Source organism: Gopherus flavomarginatus, chromosome 22, assembly GCF_025201925.1.
Source record: "Gopherus flavomarginatus isolate rGopFla2 chromosome 22, rGopFla2.mat.asm, whole genome shotgun sequence".
Lineage (NCBI taxonomy): Eukaryota > Metazoa > Chordata > Testudines > Testudinidae > Gopherus > Gopherus flavomarginatus.
In genome coordinates, this window is record NC_066638.1 from 17,535,798 (window position 1) to 17,556,192 (window position 20,395).

At 45.3% G+C, this 20,395-nt stretch overlaps 1 protein-coding gene across 3 annotated transcripts in view; it reads left to right on the top strand.

Annotated features, from left to right (window-relative positions):
- SCMH1 (Scm polycomb group protein homolog 1) overlaps nucleotides 1-20,395 on the top strand; it is a 100,113-nt gene that overhangs the window by 12,709 nt on the left and 67,009 nt on the right. For 2 of the 3 annotated variants that reach the window (XM_050932316.1, XM_050932318.1), the window contains exons 2-3: nucleotides 10,949-11,032; nucleotides 14,585-14,653. In XM_050932316.1, coding sequence (XP_050788273.1) covers nucleotides 11,008-11,032; nucleotides 14,585-14,653 — 94 coding nt within the window. In that variant the 5' untranslated portion in view covers nucleotides 10,949-11,007. The remainder of the gene's footprint in view (nucleotides 1-10,948; nucleotides 11,033-14,584; nucleotides 14,654-20,395) is intronic. The other variant, XM_050932317.1, reaches the window with a different exon arrangement.

Below are 20,395 nucleotides of genomic sequence, written 5' to 3' on the forward strand. Positions count from 1 at the left end.
CTAGGTACTTTTGATATCTCAGTGGTAAGAAAGACTGCTCCCTGGGACAGGAAGATTGGTGGATTGGCCTCTGCTGGAGTGCAGCTGTGCTGGCAGGGCCCCACTGCAGCTAATAATGATTTGGGCCTAAGGTTACTGACAGCAGTGCCTCTGCAAAGCACTGTGAAACAGGAACCTGCTGCTTTTTCAAGAGCAGTTGAACGGATTTGTGGCAAGGAGGAGTCTTTGTGACCTTCCTTTCATATCTGGATCTGGCACTTGAGCACCTGTAACCCCAGGGAGGAGAAATGATAGGGCAATGCAAAGTGCTGGAAATCATTTAAGCAGCACAACCAAAGATGAAAAAATCTCCCCAGAGTAATTGAAAGACAGAGCTGCAGCCTCTGTAACCCTATCTACAGTAACAGTGGGATTCATTTTGTATGATTTGATTACTGAATCCCCTTCATGTCAGACAGTCTTCACAGTGGAGTGTTCCTCATCTCCAGGGCAACTGGAGGCAGATCTTTGCTCTGAACCTGGGCTTAGAACAGGGGTGGGTAAACTGTGGCCCGGGGCTGCATCTAACCCTCGAGCTCCTGCCAGGGAGCAGGGTCGGGGGCTTGGCCCCACTCAGTGCAGCTCCTGGAAGCAGCAACATGTCCCTCCTCCGACTCCTACGCGTAGCGGCATCCAGGGGCTAGGCACGCTGCCCTCACCCTGAGCGCCATCCCCACAGCTCCCATTGGCTGGGCGGTGCCTGCCGCATAAGAGCCAGACAGGGGACATGCTATTGCTTCTGGGAGCTGCTTGAGGTAAGCGCTGCCTGGAGCCTGCATCCCTGACCACCTCCCACACCCTAACCCCCTGCCCCAGCCCTGATCCCCCACCTGTCCTCAAGCACTTCGGCCCCCAGCCCGTAGCACTGTCCTGCACTCCTAACTCCTCATCTGCAGCCCCACCCAAGACCCGACACCCTCAGCTGGAACCCTCTCGCACCCCAACCCTCAATTTCCTGAGCATTTATGGTACACCATACGATTTCCATACCCAGATGTGGCCCTCGGGCCAAAAAGTTTGCCCACCGCTGGCTTAGAACCATCCCTCATTAGTGCTCTTCAGAATTCTCTACCTCCAAGCAGCAGACCCAGGACTTCGTTTGTAGCAGAGCTTTTACAGGGTTTTAAAAAGATTGTAAACTCAATGTATCTCAGTTAATTCGTTGGCTTGGAGGTTTTTCTCCTCAAAAGTGCTCCAATTTTAAAAAAAGTTCTGGCTTTCTGAGGAGAGTTTAAAATTTCTGTTTAGAATTCTGGAGACCAGAACTGTCATGTGTGAACTGACTAATGGCTGCTATAATCTGGTCTCCTGCCTCAGACAATGGCCAATGCCAGAAGCTTCAGCTGGAAGACATACTCCTGCCCTCCTTCCTTTACCTCACAAAATGCAGCTACTTATGCAGCACTATACCATAGAGAAGGGTTTTCATGCTCACCCCAGTTCCAGATACCTTTTACTTTGGAACATGGGATTGATGGTCTATGTAATTTCTGTCTCAGCTGTGTAATTACAGATGATGTTCTTTATCTGAATGTCTAATCCTTTTTTGAATGGTGCTGCTGAATTGCATTGATAGTGTCCAGCAGCAGCAACATTTATTTCCTTCTATCTGTTTTAGACGTTTGATGTTTTTAATGCTGTAGAAGTGCCTATCGTACTCTGAGAGGGGCAAATGGGAGTCCTTGAGTGACCTTCTCCACACTGTTCGTTATTGTGTATAGTTCTAATCTCTCTCCTCTTGATTTTTCTCTTTTTCATGCTAAACAATTCTGGTCTCTCTATTCTTTTCTTGTACGACATGATTTACATTTACAAAAGATGTATTGGTTTGTTTCTGTTTTGTTCTCCACATCAAAGGTGTATGTCAGGATACCTGAACTCTTTGGCACTGTGGTGTAGTAGATTGAGAGTTCCGTGGCAGCTTCATTTAAATTAAAATATGGAAGTTTTAATGCATAAAATTTAAAAATGCATAAAGCAAGCAATACATAAGCCTCTGTTATTCAATTTGAGATTAAATTCAGTTTTTTATTTTGTCTCCATATTTTCAGTTTTTGATATGCATTGTCAGTACACATACAAAGCTCTGTGGCATAACTGTCTTGTAGAAGTTGTCCTGGGGAGCTGGAAGTTACAGCCAGGGCTTTGGAGCTGTGCTCCGGCTCTGGAGTAAGCTCCAGGCAAAAACCTGCAGCTCTACCGCTCCAGAGCCGCTCCGGACTCCGCTCCAAAGCCCTGGTTACAGCAGTTCTGTAGAGGCATAGTGGGGCTTTTGGCATCTAGGAGATTGTGGGATAAGTACATTAAATGTATGTTTCTGCTAAAATGATGTTCAATTAAACTCTTTAGGTTTCAGAGTTAATGTCCTATTGAGATGAATTTGCACCCATGACTTATTTTTTCAGAATGATAGCACTACATCAGTATACGTTTGGTTCATGCTTTCAAATTTAACTTGATATTAATATGGGCTGGAAACTTACTCCTTTTTTAAAAAAAATGAAAGCTTTGATTCTGGAGCCAAAGCATTGCAGGATACTGGTTACAAGTGTTTTTTAATTCTTAACTATTTTGTCTGATACTGAAGTAAGGTTCGCTGGCCACTGATTCCTAGGATCATGCTCAGCAGCACCTTTGCAAAAACGGACATACAATATTGGCCACCCTCTAGTCTTCCTACATAGTAGCTGTTTTTAATGCTATATTATTTATTTTTATTATTAGCTCAGTTAATTTGGTCTTTAGTTCTTTCTAAATTCCAAAATAAATCATCTGGCTGTGGAGATCTACTGGAATTTAGCTTGTCTAACTGTACCATCACCTCTCTTTTGATACCTCTGTCACTGACAATGCCTCCTCCTTATCTGTGCAGAGTAATCCCAAGGATGCTACTTCCCTCTTATCCTGTATTGTCTCCTTATCCTCTTTGATTGCCTCCTTTATATGTTGGTGGTCCAGCTGACACACACTCCCCAGGGCACACTGCTTCTGAAGTTCTTGAAGAATTCCTCATCTATTTTAGAGACAAATTCTTCCATCAGTTACTGGCACACAGTTTTTGTTATTTGTTCTTCAAATATCCTCCTAGCTTTCAGTCCCTTATACCATCTTGTGCATGTGCGGGCATGCATATGTACACCATTTTTCTCTTTGCTATTCCTCCTCACCTCCTTTACCTTTCTCCACTACAATTCATTCACCAAATCTGGAGGAGGAGCTGAAGGAGGCATTTCTAGAACAAATAACAGAAATAGCCAAAACACGTGATCTGATAATAATTGGGGGACTTTAATTACCCAGGCATCTGTTGAAAAAATAATACAAAAAGAGAGAAAATGTACAGTAAGTTCTTGGAATGTGTTTGGAACAACTTCTTGTTTCAGAAAGTAGAGGAAGTAACCAGAGGGCAGCCATGTTTGAGTTGATTATGGCTAATAGAATTGGTTGTGAATCTGAATATGGAAGGCAGCTTGGTTGAAAGGGATCATGAAATGACAGATTTCATGATTCTAAGGAAAAGAAGGACTCAGAGTAGCATAATAAGGACAATGGACTTCAAAAAGGCAGACATTAACAAACTCAGAAACCTGCAGTGTAAAGTCCCATGGGAAAAAATATCTAAGGGAAAAATGAGTTCAGGAGAGCTGCTAGTTTTTCAGAGAAACAATATTAAAGTCACAACGGAAAATCTTGCGGCCACAAAGGAAAGATAGGAAGCTAGTATGCACCAGGAGCTCTTTAATGACCTGAAAAGTCAAAAAGGCATCCTACAAAAAGTGGAAACATGGACAGATTGCTAAGGTTTGAGTTCAAAAGAATAGCACGAGAATGCAGGGACAAAATCAGAAAGGCTAAGGCACAAAATGAGTTACACCTAGCAAGGGATATAAAAGCCAGTCAGAAGGTATTTGTAAATACCTAAGGATCAACATAAAGATGAAGGGAAATGTAGGTCCTCTGCTTAGTGTGGAAGGAGAGCTAGTAATGGATAACACCAATAAGGCTGAGGTGTTTAATGTCTGTTTGCTTCAGTCTTCACTAAAAAGGTTAATTGTGAGCAGATGCTTAACAAATTTAATATTAACAGTAAGGGGGAAGGAACAGAAGCCTGAATAGTGAAAGAGCAGGTTAAGGAGTGTTTAGATGAGTTAGCTGTATTTTTCAAGTCAGGAAGTCCTGATGAAATTCACCCTAGGGTACTTAAGCTCGCTGAAGCAATCTCAGAACCGTTAGTGATTATCTTCAAGAACTCATGGAGAATCGTAGAATATCAGGGTTGGAAGAGATTCAGGAGGTGATCTAGTCCAACCCCCTGCTCAAAGCAAGACCAACACTAACTAAATTGTCCCAGCCAAGACTTTGTCAAGCCGGGCCTCAAAAACCTCTAAGGATGCTTCACTCTAAGGATGATCACTACCTGTTGAGTCCAACAATCTAGCCAGCTTTCTATCCACCTTGTAGTCCATTCATCCAATCCATACTCTTTTAGCTTGCTGGCAAGAATACTGTGGGAGATCCATATCAAAAGCTTTGCTAAAGTCAAGATATGTCACATTGACTGCTTTTCCCATATCCACAGAGCCAGTTATCTCATAATAGAAGGCAATCAGGTTGGTCAGGCATGACTTCCCCTTGGTGAATCCATGTTGACTGTTTCTGATCACCTTACTCTCACCCAAGTGCTTCAAAATGGATTCCTTGAGTACCTGCTCCATGATTTTGCCGGGGACAGAGATGAGTCTGTATTTCCTCGGGTTCTCTTTCTTTCCTTTTTTAAATATAGGCACTATATTTGCCTTTTCCCAATTGTCCAGGGCCTCCCCCGATTGAGAATGGGTGAAGTCCCAGCGAACTAGAGAAGGGCATACATAGTATCTATTTTTAGAAAGGGAAACAGAGGGGACCCAGGAAATTATAGACCAGTCAGCCCAACTTTGATATCTGTAAAGATACTGGAACAGATTATTAAACAATCAAGTTGTAAGCATCTAGAGGATAGTAGGGTGATAAGGAGAAGCCAAGAACAAATCATGCCAAACTAACCAAATTTCCTCCTTTGATAGGGTTACTGGGCTAGGGCAGAAGGGGACATTAGATGTGATGTATCCTGCATTTAGTAAGGCCTTTTGACAGAGTTCCAAACTAGGGATATGTGCTCTAGTGAAAATACTATAAGGTAAATGCAAAGCTGGTTGAAAACTCATACTCAGAGTAGTTATCAACGGTTTGCTATCAAAGTGGGAGGATGTATTTAGTGGGTTCCTACAGGGCTCTGTCCTGGGTATGGTGGTATTCAGTATTTTCATTAGTGACTTGATTAACAGAATGGCAATTATGCTTTTAAAATGTGTGGATGACACCAAGGTGGAAGAGATTGCTAGCACTTTGGAGGATAGGATTAGAATTCAAAATTATAAACCAATTCTCCAATTTACCAAGGTAATCAACCAGGTGAAATTCAGTAAAGACAAATGCAGAGCACTGTACTTCAGAAAGGAAAAATCAAGTGCACAACTACAAAATGAGGAATAACTGGCAAGGCAGTAATACTGTGGAAAAGGATCTGGGAATTATAGTGAATTTCAAATTGAATATGAGTCAACAATATGCAAAAATGTCTAATATTCTGAGTATATTACAGGAATATTTTATGTAAGAGATGGGAGGTAATTGTCCTGCTCTGCTTGGCACTGGTGAGGCCTCAGCTGGAGTACTGTGTCAAATTCTGGGTGCCATCCTGTAGGAAAGATGTAGATAAATTGGAGAGAGTCCAGAGGAGAGCAACAAAACTGATAAAAGGTTTAGAAAACTTGACTTGTGAGAGAAGGTGAAAAAACCTGGGCGTGTTTAATCTTGAAAAAAGAAAGTCGAGGTGGGGACCCAATAACAGCCTTCAAATACATTAGGGGCTGTATAACAGGCTTTGCTGGCTCCGGAGTTAACTCAGCACCCCAGTCATTCAAATCCCTACCTGTTTACACTGGTTGAGCTCTGATTGAAAGGCAGTGGGCAGATGAGGCCAGTAACTGAGTGGAGGTACATCTCAGGGGTTAATTGGTGGAAGTATCCCCAGCACCTAGTCCTGTATAAGCAGACAGAAATGGAGTGTCAGAGGAAGAGTTGGGAGCTTGAAGGAAAGCAGAAGTAGGCAGCCCTGGCTGCTGTTGCTACAGCACCCTTACTCAGAAGCAAATTGAGAAACTGGTGACTCATTGTAAATATAAAATACAATAAAACAGTGTGGTGGGGAAGGAGTGGTTGTGGTTTGTGGTTAAGGGCTGATAGGACTCAATGACTACGCTATGACAGACCGTTATAAAGGGGATGGTGATCAATTGTTCTCCATGTCCATTGAAGGTAGGACAAGAAGTAATTGTATTAATCTGCAGCAAGGGAGATTTAGGCTTGATTTTAGGAAAACCTTTCTAACTATAAGGATAGCTAAGTTCTGGAATAGGCTTCTGAAGGAGGTTGTGGAATCCCTGTCATTGGAGGTTTTCAAGAACTGGTTAGACAAACACCTGTCATGGATGGTTTAGATATAGTTGTCATGCCTCAGTGTAGGGGATGGATTAGATGATTTCTTGAGGTTCCTACCATCCCTATATTTCTATAGCGAAGGCTCACAGAATCAAACTAGGATATTTCAGGCTTGGAATTCCCTCTAGGTGCTTCTCCAGCTTCCCTTTGTTACCACCCAGTGAAGTGTAGACAGGGTTTGGCATTTCTATCACTGTCACACATAACCCTGCCAACACGGCGATTAAATTGCTGGTCTTGTCTCTACAGCTTCTTCTAGGTCTATTTATTGATGATAAATACCCACTGGGAATTACAGACCCCAAAACTCCTAGTGTACACAAATTCAACCTCATACCAGTTTGAGAAGGGCTAGGGTACTGACATTCCTTCTGTGGTGCTGTCTCTAGACCAGGGATCGGCAACCTTTGGCACGTAACCCAGGCCAGTTTGTTTACCTACTGCATCTGCAGATTCGGCCGATCGTGGCTCCCAGCCAGTGGGGGTTGCGGGAAGTGGCATTGGTCGAGGGATGTGCCAGCCGCCACTTCCTACAGCCACCATTGGCCTGGAGTGGCAAACTGCAGCCAGTGAGAGCTGCGATCGGTCAAACCTGCGGACGTGGCAGGTAAACACACCGGCCTGGCCCACCAGGGTGCTTACCCTGGCGGGCCGTGGACCAAACGTGGCCAATCCCTGCTCTAGACCCATCTCAGAGGCTTCCTTCTAAAAATTGGGCTCAAATAATAGGTGCCTGATAAATTTGAATCCCCTCTTACAGGTTGCAGGGAAAAGGAACTTTCTCTTTCCTACTCCCTCCATTCCCTGAATTGCCGAGGTGTAGTTGTGCCTTTGTTGTGCTAACCCTTCCCCAGTCTCCATTTTTTGTGTTCTCCTCAGTGAATAACTCTAGGATTTGTTTCTGTGGGTAAAACTGACTCGACTTTTTTGGTCAGTTTCTGAGCTGCTTATAGGGCTCTGAAAAGCAGCAATGAAATCCAACTAGACGGATCAGTTTTCATTTTGCTGCAGGTTGGGAATGCTCTGAGCAGTAGCAGGGGCAAGGGAGCTGTGTGCAGACCTAGGAAGACAGCACTGTATTGGTTTATATTTTATTCATCTATAAAAGGTTATTTTTGCAACAAGAATAGCTGAATATTTTTTATTTTTTAAGGCAAAGTTGCAGTAAAATGTCAACATGCTATATTGTACGTTACTTATTATGTATTGAGGATCAGGTTAATATTCAAAGAACCTGACTAAAGATTCTGGTTTTCTGCCTGAGGAGCCTTTTTAAACAAACCCTTGGATTCTGCTGAAGTTGATAGTACTTACCTGGGAAAGCCTCCTCCGTGGCCAGACAAGTGGATTTGTCAGGCCTTGTTCATTTTCATATTAGACCTCTGGTTCCAATTTGGTTATTTATAGCCATGTCTGTGGTGCTCCTTACTGGTATTTGAACACTTCACCACATTAAATATCACACCAGTTACCTTTGGAAGGCAGAGCTTTCTACATCTTCCTTCTGCTAGGCTGGTTTCTTACAGAGATAGGGGCTGGTTGTTGATCGCTTCTACATCGAGAGTCTGCACTCTGGTTGTTTGGATGAAGACAGAGATTCTCTCTTCTATACTGGCTTTCCTTCTAACTAATAAATGAAGAATCTGTATTTCCCTTGTGTAGCTGGCCTAGCATGTGGCTCAGGGAGAGCTGCCATAGTGGCTTTGGATCTCAGACTTCTGAATAATCTGTATTTCGTTTCCAGAATCTTGCTCCTACCAGTTCCCTGTGTTGTTGGTAATAACCAGGGGTCCTAGAAATCCATTTGCCATGGAAAAATGCTGAATTTGCATTTTTACAGAGAATCTTTGGTTTTTACATTTAGTGTGTGTGAGGGAGGCAGGACATATACAGTAGAACCCTGTTTATCCAAACCTTCATTATCTCTCTGTCCATGTTAACTGAACCACCCGAGCCCCAGCTGTGCAGGGCTGACTGCCCGAGCCCCGCCGCAGTCATTCCCTGATGGTTATTACGGAGAGCTGGATTATGGAGGCTCGGATGAATGGGGATCTGCTGTATATCAGTAAAACATTCTGTTCAGCTGATCCCTATATATGTTGTGGCTAGGGAAACTAAAGTTCAGCATTTCATTTTGATCATGGAAAAATGCGGATTTTTATGTTTTGTTATTGAAGTTGAAGAGGGGACAGGCTGTGGGGACTTGGCAGTAGTCAGTCCCTCCAGCCAGGGTTGAAGCCCAGGTGGAAGGGTAGTGTATAGTGCCCACTGCATTTGTTCCCTCTATTTAACTGTATGGTCCTTGTCACCGTGGTGTCCGAATGCCTCACACACACTAGTGAATTTACCCTCACAAATTTCCTGGTGGAGAGAGCAGTGTCATCCCCACTTCATATATGAGGAACTAAGGTGCCTAGAGATTCAGGGTGGACTTTCAAACCCACCAAAGTGACTTAGACCTCACATCCCATTAGCACTCAGGAAAACTCACCTCTCGCCGAGAATCTGTGATAGAGCAGGAAGCTGAACCCAGGTCTCCTGACCCCCTCTGTGCAGTGCTTTAAATGCAGGGTCCTTCTTCTGGCCTACGGCTAGAGGACGCAGTCACAGGCTCTTAGACAGCACCTTTTAACAAAGTGAAATTATGAAAGAACAATTTAGGGAGGAGACATTGAAGTTATGCTCCCAGGTTAAAAATTATATTTTAAATCATCTTCCTCATAATTCACCTTAAATTGTTGAAATGAAAAGAAGCTTTACAGTTTCATTTCACTACATGCAGATAATGTAAAGTTTACTTTTTGCTGTTCTCGCCAATTGGTCACCAAAACAGTTTAGTCTTCTTTTTTTGTTGTTGGTATTCATGTTGATTTTGGAGATTGTTTAAGGTTGCAGACACCGGAGAGGAAAGTTTTTTATTTTAAAAAAATCATCCATTAGACTAAAAAACTTGTCCTAAGTTTGATAAGTCTGTTCTACAAAATCAAAATTTTGTAGCTAAATTGGACTTGACAGTGTCTCTTTAAACAGAAATCTAGCATTGCATCCCGTGATGTGACTTCCTTTTGCAAAGAGATTCCAATTTTGGACTTGCCAACACTGTTAAATGTGGGGATTTGTATTGACACACTTGCATCTTTCATTTAGTTCAGTGTCAATACATGCTTTTGCTAGCTTTCCAGACTCTGTCACTGTGGACTTGTGTAGGGCTTAGCCCGGGAATCTCAAACTCAAATCACCCTAAGGGCCACGTGAGGGCTACAACGTTGGCTGGAGGGCTGTATCACTGACACCTTTTCATATAAAGGTACAAAAGCCCCCTGCCCCCACTCCACCCTTTTCATGAGGCCCTGCCCCTACCCTTCTCTTCCAACCCCTTCCCCAAATCCCCGCCCCTGCCCTGCCTCTTCTCTGACTCCTCCCCCCTCCTGGAAAGCACTAAGCACTGCCAAACAGCTGTTTGGTGGCGGGAAGCACCTGGAGGTAGGTAGAGGTGTGGGGATGTGGTGTGCTGGGGCAGCAGGGGAGAGGGGAGCTTGGTGGCTGCAGGAAATAACTCTTGGGGGGGCGCAGGGAGCTTGACGGGTGCAACAAATAACTTGGCAGGCCATGTGTTTGAGACCCGTGGCTTAGCTACTTACTTTAGGAATTTTCAATCGGGGTTTAGGCAATACAAGTGAAACTGGCCTTCAGACCTCCTATGTTCTGGCGAAGAAGGGAAGCATGACCTTTGACCTAAATGTCTGGAGTAAATCTCCAGCTGGCTTTGATAATCAGTAATACTTTCTTATGACAAAAATACAAATCCTTTGACTTGTTGGAAATGGACTTACTAGCCAGCCCTCCTCAAACTGGGAAGCAAACACAGATCAGCAGCTAGGACTTGCATTGCAGCAGTACCAGGAAAATATTTCCTACCTCTATGTCCAGTTCCTCTTACTAATTGCACAGAATTGCCATGTGCAATTCAAACTCCAAGTCCCATGCTGGAAATTGTGGTACTCTCATCGCCAAGTTAATACTACATTTCCATGTGTTTCTTTAATAAATGTCAGGTCTCTCTCTCTCTCTCTCTTTGTTAGAGAGCAAGAACAACTCCCCACCTGGGAGCACAGGGATTGGCATATGCTGTTCTTACTAATTTGTGCCGCTTCTGCTGCTATAAATGTAAAGTTGCTTGCTTATTGGAAAAAGACCGTTCTGGTTTCAGAGGGTTTGACGGTATTGTCCACATTAGCAAACGGAGATTTTCTAAGCAGTTTGGGATGAAAGGATACTTATTCTTCTCCACTGCATACTTATTTAATATTGCAGAGACTTATATGATGCAGAGCTGGGAATTTTATCATGTTTATTTCTTTTGTCCTAGACATCTTCAGGTAGCTAAAGCCAAGCTAGTTCAGCCTAAAGACGGCAGCAAGCGGTATAATGCGGAAGCCAGGCCCTCAGAAAGGTAAGTGGTAATGCTTGGTCTAAGAGAAGGCCCTTCGGTTGGTTAGTTTGGGTATAAACTAATGAATCAATTGCAGATCATTAGAGAGTTGGTATGAAGATGGAGAGGAAGCTCTGGGACCTGTGTAGCAGTCTGGAGCAAAGCCTGAAGAGAAGGGAATGGAGTAGGTCTCGCTTGGACCGCTTGGACAGTAGTCCACATGGGTAAAAGTTAAAGAAAAATCTCTGTTGTCATTTAGTCATCCCCATGCCAGTGCAGTCTGCTCACGAGAGACACGGAGCTGAATGCTATGGAGACTTCTCAGTCTCAGTGATGCTGCGGGGTGCTGCCAGGTCAGGGCAGAGATCATTGGGGGACTAGCATGGGGGAGCTCACACTGCAGCTATCTGCACTGTACCTGCTTCATAGGTAAAACTTCAGTTCCCATTGCTGCAGAGTCTCTTCACCATCTTGTGCACAATAATAACTGTCACAGACCTTTTTAAGGAAGCACTTAGTCTGGCTTGGGTGGCAAGGCCATTTGAAGGGAGCTTTTGCTATCCTCATAGCACCCCTGCAGCATCTGGGGCATCATGTCAGGCAGAGATATTCCACTGTGAAGCCTGGTCCATGCACCATCTGCTAGTGCTCCCAGCATGACCTGAGCTGGTGCTTGCTGTTAGAAGCCTCCCCCTTCTAATGAGGCATGAAACTGAAGACCAGCTTACCTTGTGGAGATCAAATATATCACAGGAACTTAACTCTAGTTGACTGAATCTTTCATCCCATTACAAGGCTTTTGCAACTGGGAGCACAGGGAGCACTATGCAGTTACAAGCAAGCTACCTATGTGCTGTTTACCTAACAGAAGGATAAACCCAAGCAGTCTGTTTGCATCGTAGCAGTTTGGGGCTTTTGTTCTTTAAAGAAATATTGATTTCCTTTAGTGTTGTTCCATACATGTGCATTTCACTGGAGTGATCTCATCACACTTTCTACAGAGGATGGGGGAGGGGAGAACAGTAAAAAGAGAAGCAGCCGTTGCAGTTTTGTTCACATCTGCTGCATGCACGTGTTTATTGCAGGAGATTTCCATGCTTGATTTCTTCCTCCTTCCCTTTATTTTTTTTATGTCTCCTTTGCTTCTCCAGAGGTTTATCCTACAGGAGCATTATCCTCTTTCTAGCACCACTTGTCCTTTAATGAAGTGAAAGTAAATGAAGGAAAACAGGGAGCACATGCTGGGAGGCAGCTGGAGGGCCTGGAAATAAAAGAGGCAGGTTGATTAGTCAGCAGCGTGGCCTCTCACACAGCTTGTCATCTTTCGCCACGTGGAGCAGGAGGCTAGGCAGTTTTGCCGTTGTGACCTTTGTGTTGTAAATGCAGTGCCGTATGTTCCAGAATCAAAGCATGTGCTGGATACAAACAGGTTCCTGTCCTATTTACCTGGTTTTCTATAACTCACTGAACGTTTTTAGCTAAAGTATTTGCACATCAGAGCCCCTGTGTTCCTGGAGTTTCTTTCCCCTTTTGTTGGTTGTGTGTGCTGCTTAGGAAAGATTTTGCATTAAAAAAAATTAACTGCAGAAATGGAACTTATCCTGCAGAGAACTCAATAAAGTAATCCAGAATGCCTGAAGTAGTGAGCATTTGAACAGAAGTATGGTATGGGGGAGGGGGCACTAAGTGCCCCCATAGGTATTCTCCGTCGCTGTCTTTTCTCAAGAGGTGGTAGAGCATCTCCTTCCCTGTGAACTATCAGTTGTTAGTCTGCCTGGGAACACTGATTGATTTCCCAAAGGCAGTGATGAGCTGCCAAAATCTTAACAACCGGTTCCCTCCTCACCCCACAAGGGGGTCATGGCCTGCCCCTGCCCCCCAGGACTCCTGTCCCATCCAACCCCCCGCATTCCTTGATGCACCCCCCGGGACCCCTGCCTCATCCACCCCGCTTCCCTGTCCTCTGCTGCCCCCTGCCGCCCCATCCAACCCCTTCTCTCATTCCTGATGGCCCCCTGGGACCCCTGCCCCATTCAACCCCTTCTCCTGGTCCCCTGACTGCCCCTGCAACCCCTGCCCCTGACTGCCTCCCACCGCCCCATCCAACCCCCCCTCCTTCCTGACTGCTCCTCCAGGACCCTTGTCCCCATTCAACCCCCATGTTCCCCACCCTCTGACCGCCCCAACCCCTATTCACCCCCCCAGCCCCCCCCCCCCCCCGAACTCCCCTGCGCTCTATCCAGCACCCCTCTTACTGCGCTGCCTGGAGGTGGCTGGCGGTGCTTCAGCCGCACTGCTCGTCTGGAGCCAGGCCACACCGGGTCAGGCCGAGCTTGCAGTCTTCCCCCCTCCTCTCCCCCCCCGCTTCCCTCGAATCAGCTCTTTGCACGGGAAGCCTGAGAGGGCTGAGAAGCAAGTGGCGGCTTTGTGCTCAGACTCCTTTTCGTGGTGGAAGAGTATATTTCATAGAGCTGCACAAAATACTTCGTAAAACAGCATTAAAATAGCTTAAAAAATGCAATGTAAAATAAATGAGTTAGACTTTAATAGCAATAAGGCATGCTGGGATGTGCATTAGTCAGCTACCAGTGCATGATGCAGCCTCGTTTGATAAGCAGCTCACCCAAATAGGGACTAATAGCCTATTAATGCATGTGTGGAGTCGCCTGTTTTGTTGCTTATCACACTTTGGGAAGGGTCTGGAGAATCCCTCCATTTTTATGCCACTTCACAGTCTGGGGCCACTATCCTCATGAGCAGAGGACTTGAAGTGACAGCCTGTGGAGCCATCAGCACCATTTCTTGAGCAGCCAGTGGGATGCTATCTAGCTGAATTTGGCTCTCTCTGCAGGAGTTGAGCAATTCTCTGTGTCTCAGGCCCTGGTGACCTGGGCAGTGAGCACCCCATACTGGAGCTCAGACTCCTGATATTTTGCGTGTGATTCTTCAGGACTTTGGAGGAAATCCATTGATGTCCAAGCCCCTGGATCACCAGAAGAGAGTCTAGGTGGATGGTGGGGGAGGGAATAGCTGCACTGACCTTTATTTGGAAATGGGGATCTGATCCAGGCTTCCCACTCCCATAAAACAGCACAGGGGGAGGCAGCTCCCTTTCACTTGCATTTCCCTCCCTCAGAGTCTGTCCCTGAAGCCTACTAGCCTTTAGCCTCTTTTAAAATGTTAAAAACTAGAAGGTGAAAGGGTTTGTTCCTTTCCTCTTGGCTCATCATTAATGATGAATATTAGCAGGTGAGAGTTGGTAGAGACTGAGACCCAGTAGACACCTGAGGCCCAGTTTTCCTTCTCTTGAGTTCAGTGGGATGAGGCAGATGTAAACTGAGATGGGGGCTTGGTAGATTCTGCAGTGGATGTTGATGCAGGGAGAGCGAGTCAAACAGTGGGAGCTTCCCTCTTGTCCTGGGGTCAGTTCTTCCCTGGGAGATGCAAAGTGCCTGAGTCAGAGGAAACCAAGTCAGTGTCCAGTGTGTAGCTGCGTGACCACCTCATGCTGAAGGGTAGAGCTGAATCAGGCAGGCTTCCTCACTCACATGAATGCTTTGTTTCTTGTCTTAGTCATAGACTGGAAAGATGGTAGAAAGCACAAGTATGGCCGCCCATCAGAGTCTCCTTCCCAGTACCAAGGTAAGAAGGTACTTCTCAGCTCCCTCTTGTTCCTCTCCTTGAGGTCGTTGAATTGCTGAGGACCAAAACTCACCCCATATGCTAGAAAACTGGTGCAAACTGCATTTAAGGGGCCTTGCCCATAGCAGTAGTATGTAGAAATGACTGTTTGCACAAGGGTGCATGTTCTGTGGCACTATAGGGTTTCCTTACTTCTAGGTGAACTGTTTTTCACATTCATGTGAAATGGTTAATCCAGGCCCAGTCCTGTGAGTGCAATTGTGACTGTATCTGAACACTGAATATTGCACATTCCCATTTTTCCAGCAGCAGGATGTTGGTGTCCACCCCAGTAGACTGGAGCCCCTTGTGAGTCAGCACAGCTGGCAGTTTCTTAGGAACTGAGGGCAAGGTCTGGAGTTAGCAGCATGAGAGTTAATCACTCCTTTCCTCCCTTAGAGACCATTGGCAGGGCAGGTTGTGGTAGTGTGCAGAGCATCTGCAAATTAAGTTTATAAAACTGACAGTTCGTGCTGTCTTTCAGAAGAGACGTCTGGGTGAGTTCTGACTGCTTGGGGCAGTGTAATTTATGACAAGGCCCCACTTTTTACTTATCTTTATAATCTGAGTTTGTTAGTAAGGTTTAATTTACAGATTACCCACTAAACGCATCCACTGAGCCATAAGAAATTAACAAAGCATTCCCAGAGTGAATAGTTCCTAACATAGAGCACTGCATGCCTTTGTGTAGGGCGTTCTTATGTTTCTTAGAGCCATTAAAAGCTCTCCCTGCTGTGCATGGGGGCTTTATGTTGTAGGGAAGTGTTAGGTCTCTGTATGTCATTGGGGGCAGCTCTGGGGATTCTCATGTGTGTCTCACGACTCTGCCTGAAAACATGAGCATTATCCACCACTATAGGGCAACCATCATTGCTTGGAGAATCCTGCCTAGGCCCCTTCTGGTGGTCTGTAGGGACTCCTTCATGATCTCCATTTTGCTGGGTGCTGCATCGTTCCAGGACATGTGGAGGGATGTACTTTTTTCAGGGACGAGATTGATTTGAAAAGGTGCCCCTCTCTGAAATTTGATAAAGTGGTGTGGTTTGCTATCCTTTATCATTCTCCATCCCATTCTGAAAGTCTCCAAGCTCTCAGCCAGGGTGAGGAATTGCTAAAAAGATGCACTGTGCTCAGGATCAGTTAATTGTCTGTAAACTGAACAAGTACTTGTGTAACAGTAGAAATCCCCTCACTACAACAAATGCTGACTTGCATAGAATCATAGAATATCAGGGTTGGAAGGGACCTCAGGAGAGCAGGACCAATTCCCAACTAAATCATCCCAGCAAGGGCTTTGTCAAGCTTGACCTTAAAAACCTCCAAGGAAGGAGATTCCACCACCTCTGTAGGTAACCCATTCCAGTGCTTCACCACCCTCCTAGTGAAAAAGTTTTTCCTAATATCCAACTAAACCTCCCCCACTGAAACTTTTTCTGCAATCTGCTACCACAAGTACTCCTGTTCTTTTTGCGGATACAGACTAACACGGCTGCTACTCTGAAACCTGTCATTATGCAAGGCACTACATTTAGCTGTATGGAGTGGAAATCCAACTTCGTGATACAATCAATTTAGACTTAAATAGGGACTGGGAATGGCTGAGCCATTACAAACATTGATTATCTCTCCCCTTGTAAGTATTCTCACACTTCTTATCAAACTGTCTGTACTGGGCTATCTTGATTATTACTTCAAAAGTTTTTTTCTTTTACTTAATTGGCCTCTCAGAGTTGGTAAGACAACTCCCACCTTTTCATGCTCTCTGTATGTGTGTATATATCTCCTCAGTATGTGTTCCGTTCTATGCATCCAAAGAAGTGGGCTGTAGCCCGCGAAAGTTTATGCTCAAATAAATTTGTTAGTCTCTAAGGTGCCCCAAGTTCGCCTGTTCTTTTTACTGAGAACAGTCTAGCAGCATTCTCTTTGGAACCCCCTTTCAGGTAGTTGAAAGCAGCTATCAAATCCCCTCTTCATTCTTCTCTTCTGCAGACTAAACAATCCCAGTTCCCTCAGCCTCTCCTCGTAAATCATGTGCTCCAGCCCCCTAATCATTTTTGTGTCCCTCCACTGGACTCTTTCCAATTTTTCCACATCCTTCTTGTAGTGTGGGGACTAAAACTGGACACAGTATTCCAGATGAGGCCTCACCGAAGTCAAATAGAGGGGAATGATCACGTCCCTCGATCTGCTGGCAATGCCCCTACTTATACAGCCCAAAATACCATTAGCCTTCTTGGCAACAAGGACACACTGTTGATTCATATCCAGCTTCTCATCCACTGTAACCCCGAGGTCCTTTTCTGCAGAACTGCTGCCTAGCCATTCGGTCCCTAGTCTATAGCGGTGCATGGGATTCTTCTGTCCTAAGTGCAGGACTCTGCACTTGTCCTTATTGAACCTCATCAGATTTCTTTTGGCCCAATCCTCTAATTTGTCTAGGTCCCTCTGTATCCTATACCTACCCTCCAGCATATCTATCACTCCTTCCAGTTTAGTGTCATCTGCAAACTTGCTGAGGGTGAAGTCCACGCCATCCTCCAGATCATTAATGAAGATATTGAACAAAACCAGCCCCAGGACCGACCCTTGGGGCACTCCGCTTGAAACTGGCTGCCAACTAGACATGGAGCCATTGATCACTACCCGTTGAGCCCGACGATCTAGCCAGCTTTCTGTCCACCTTAGAGTCCATTCATCCAGCCCATACTTCTTTAACTTGCTGGCAAGAATACTGTGGCAGACAGTATCAAAAGCTTTGCTAAAGTCAAGGAATAACACATCCACTACTTTCCCGTCATTCACAGAGCCAGTTATCTTGTCATAGAAGGCAGTTAGGTTAGTCAGGCATGACTTGCCCTTGGTGAATCCATGCTGACTGTTCCTGATCACTGTCCTCTCCTCTAAGTGCTTCAGAATTGATTCTTTGAGGACCTGCTCCATGATTTTTCCAGGGAGTGAGGTGAGGCTGACTGGCCTGTAGTTCCCCAGATCCTCCTCCTTCCCTTTTTTAAAGATGGGAACGACACTAGCCTTTTTCCAGTCATCCAGGACCTCCCCCGTTTGCCATGAGTTTTCAGAGATAATGAACAATGGCTCTGCAATCACATCCACCAACTCCTTTAGCACCCTCGGATGCAGCACATCCGGCCCCATGGACTTGTGCTCGTCCAGTTTTTCTAAATAGTCCTGAACCACTTCTTTCTCCACAGAGGGCTGGTCACCTCCTCCCCATGCTGTGCTGCCCATTGCAGCAGTCTGGGAGCTGACCTTGTTTGTGAAGACAGAGGCAAAAAAAGCACTGAGTACATTAGCTTTTTCCACATCCTCTGTCACTAAGTTATCTCCCTCATTCCGTAAGGGGCCCACACTTTCCTTGACTTCCTTCTTGTTGCTAACATACCTGAAGAAACCCTTCTTGTTACTCTTAACATCTCTTGCTAACTGCAACTCCAAGTGTGATTTGGCCTTCCTGATTTCACTCCTGCATGCCTGAGCAATATTTTTATACTCCTCCCTGGTCATTTGTCCAATCTTCCACTTCTTGTAAGCTTCTTTTTTGTGTTTAAGATCAGCAAGGATTTCACTGTTAAGCCAAGCTGGTCGCCTGCCATATTTACTATTCTTCGTACACATCGGGAGGGTTTGTTCCTGCAACCTCAATAAGGATCCTTTAAAATACAGCCAGCTCTCCTGGACTCCTTTCCCCCTCATGTTATTCTCCCATAAAGCTCCACACAAGGTCTCCACACTTGGCTGTGACAGTGTAGATACAGCTGCTTTCTGGGTGAGAAAGTGTGACAAAACAGGAATTTTTCATAATATTTTGTATGACTACTGTGTGTACCTCAGTTTCTCCTATGTGCTATGTGGTTAACTAGGTGGGGAGAAAGGGCTGTTTGCTCATTGCAGAGACCTAGAAATCCAGCTGTGACTGGCATGTAGCTGTCTGGGTGTTGGCCCCAGACAATGGCCCAGCCAGTTGGTACCTAGCAACTAATGACTGGGGGAGCCCACCTGCTGCAGGAAGCCAGCCAGTTTTGACCAGCTGGAGAACAAAGAGCACGGTGACCATTTTTGTATGGGAAACCAGAACAAAGGGCAGAGGAGGGGCCCCTGTGTGGGTCATTATGTGTGGGCTGCTGGAAGCAGGGCTCACTCTTCTGGACTGAGACTGAAAGGGCGGTAAGAGAGCTCTGGACTCCAAACTGACCAGATGGACCAGGCTGTAACTTTCTGTTTTCTGTGAGAATCAAGTACTTTCTATACTGTGTTCCAGACATCTGGTAAACCTTCTTCTTTTACATTACTGGCCCAGAGTCAAGAGTTGGAGGGTGCATTGCTCCCTTTGGGTGGGTAAGTCTTCCCACGTGCCCAATTCAGGTGGACTCACTGAGGGGAACTTACGGTGTGCAGCAGGGGTGCTGAAGGCTCCAAGACTTGGTCCCAGGAGGCAGCAAAGCCAAGGAACTTATCCCAGTGAGAGTATGACCCTAAGGGGGTTAACACATTGAAGGTGTTCCTCCCAGGATATGTTCCAGAGCTGCACGAGAGCACCAGACTCATGGCTCTGTGACACAGGGTCCTAAACACAATGTGAACATGGTTCCTGGCAGAGTTAAAACTGGACCAAGGCACCTCTTAGGACAAGGGAGTGGCAGCACATACTGTTCTAAACCCATTAATCCTGAGTGAATTCTTATTCTGTATGTGGCAGGGCAAGAAAGTGGAGTGCACCGAGTTCCACTGGTGCCTGTGGTGAATGTGTAACCTAGATTAACAGCTCTGTGTTAGCGAGAACCCTTGGAAATTACAGTAAAGTAGATCTGCAGGAATTCTGCCGTCATCAAAGAATGAAAGCCTGGCAGCTTGGGAGGGTGAAGTCTTGCGTTTTGGAAAGCCGCTAATGTGATCGGAATTGCGAGCAGAGAAGACACTGGCGTTGTCATTTTTCTATACCAAATCTGGATAGACTGTCCTGCTTTCGTACGCTGCCCTGATACTATTTAGCAGGCTCACGTATGGGCTGCAGACTTTAATGGGATGCCTTGATCAGGGTAGGGCAAATTCTCCTTGCACAGATGCGACACAAAATGCACATACATCATGTTCAGTAAGAGTGATGACCCCTTGAGGATTGAAATGCTGATGGAGCCCAAAACAGATTTCATTTAAACACATAAACAAAATCTCCAGCTTCATTCAAATTCCAGGCAAAAGAATTGCATTAAGTACAACATATGGTTGTGAATTTAAACCAGTGCAATTCAGGGAGTTAAGACTTACATTGGTCATGAGTCCCATAGCTTGACCCCTTGTGCACACGGAGTGTTTTTCTCTAGTAAGTGGTTTTTAAAGTGGGCTAGGGCCCAGTTCTCCCACTTTTACTCACACTGATTAAGACCTTCATCGAGGATACTCATGGAGCACGGCACTGCCTAGAGCAAAGAAGAGTGACAGTATGTTCATGCTGGCAGAGTTACTCGGGGTGGTGTAGCTTTGAACTTCTTGGCTCTTGTGTGTTTAAGTCCTAGCTGTAACTCTGTAGTATGTCATGTTCCTCACATCATTTCCTGGTTTTGTTATTTTGTAAGCATACTGGTTTATTTGACTCTGCCGAACAAACCCTATTTGAATGTGTGATCATTCAGGTTCATGAAAGAGTGATGCTCCTTGCATATTGGCCAAAATTTGTGTGGGTGGGGG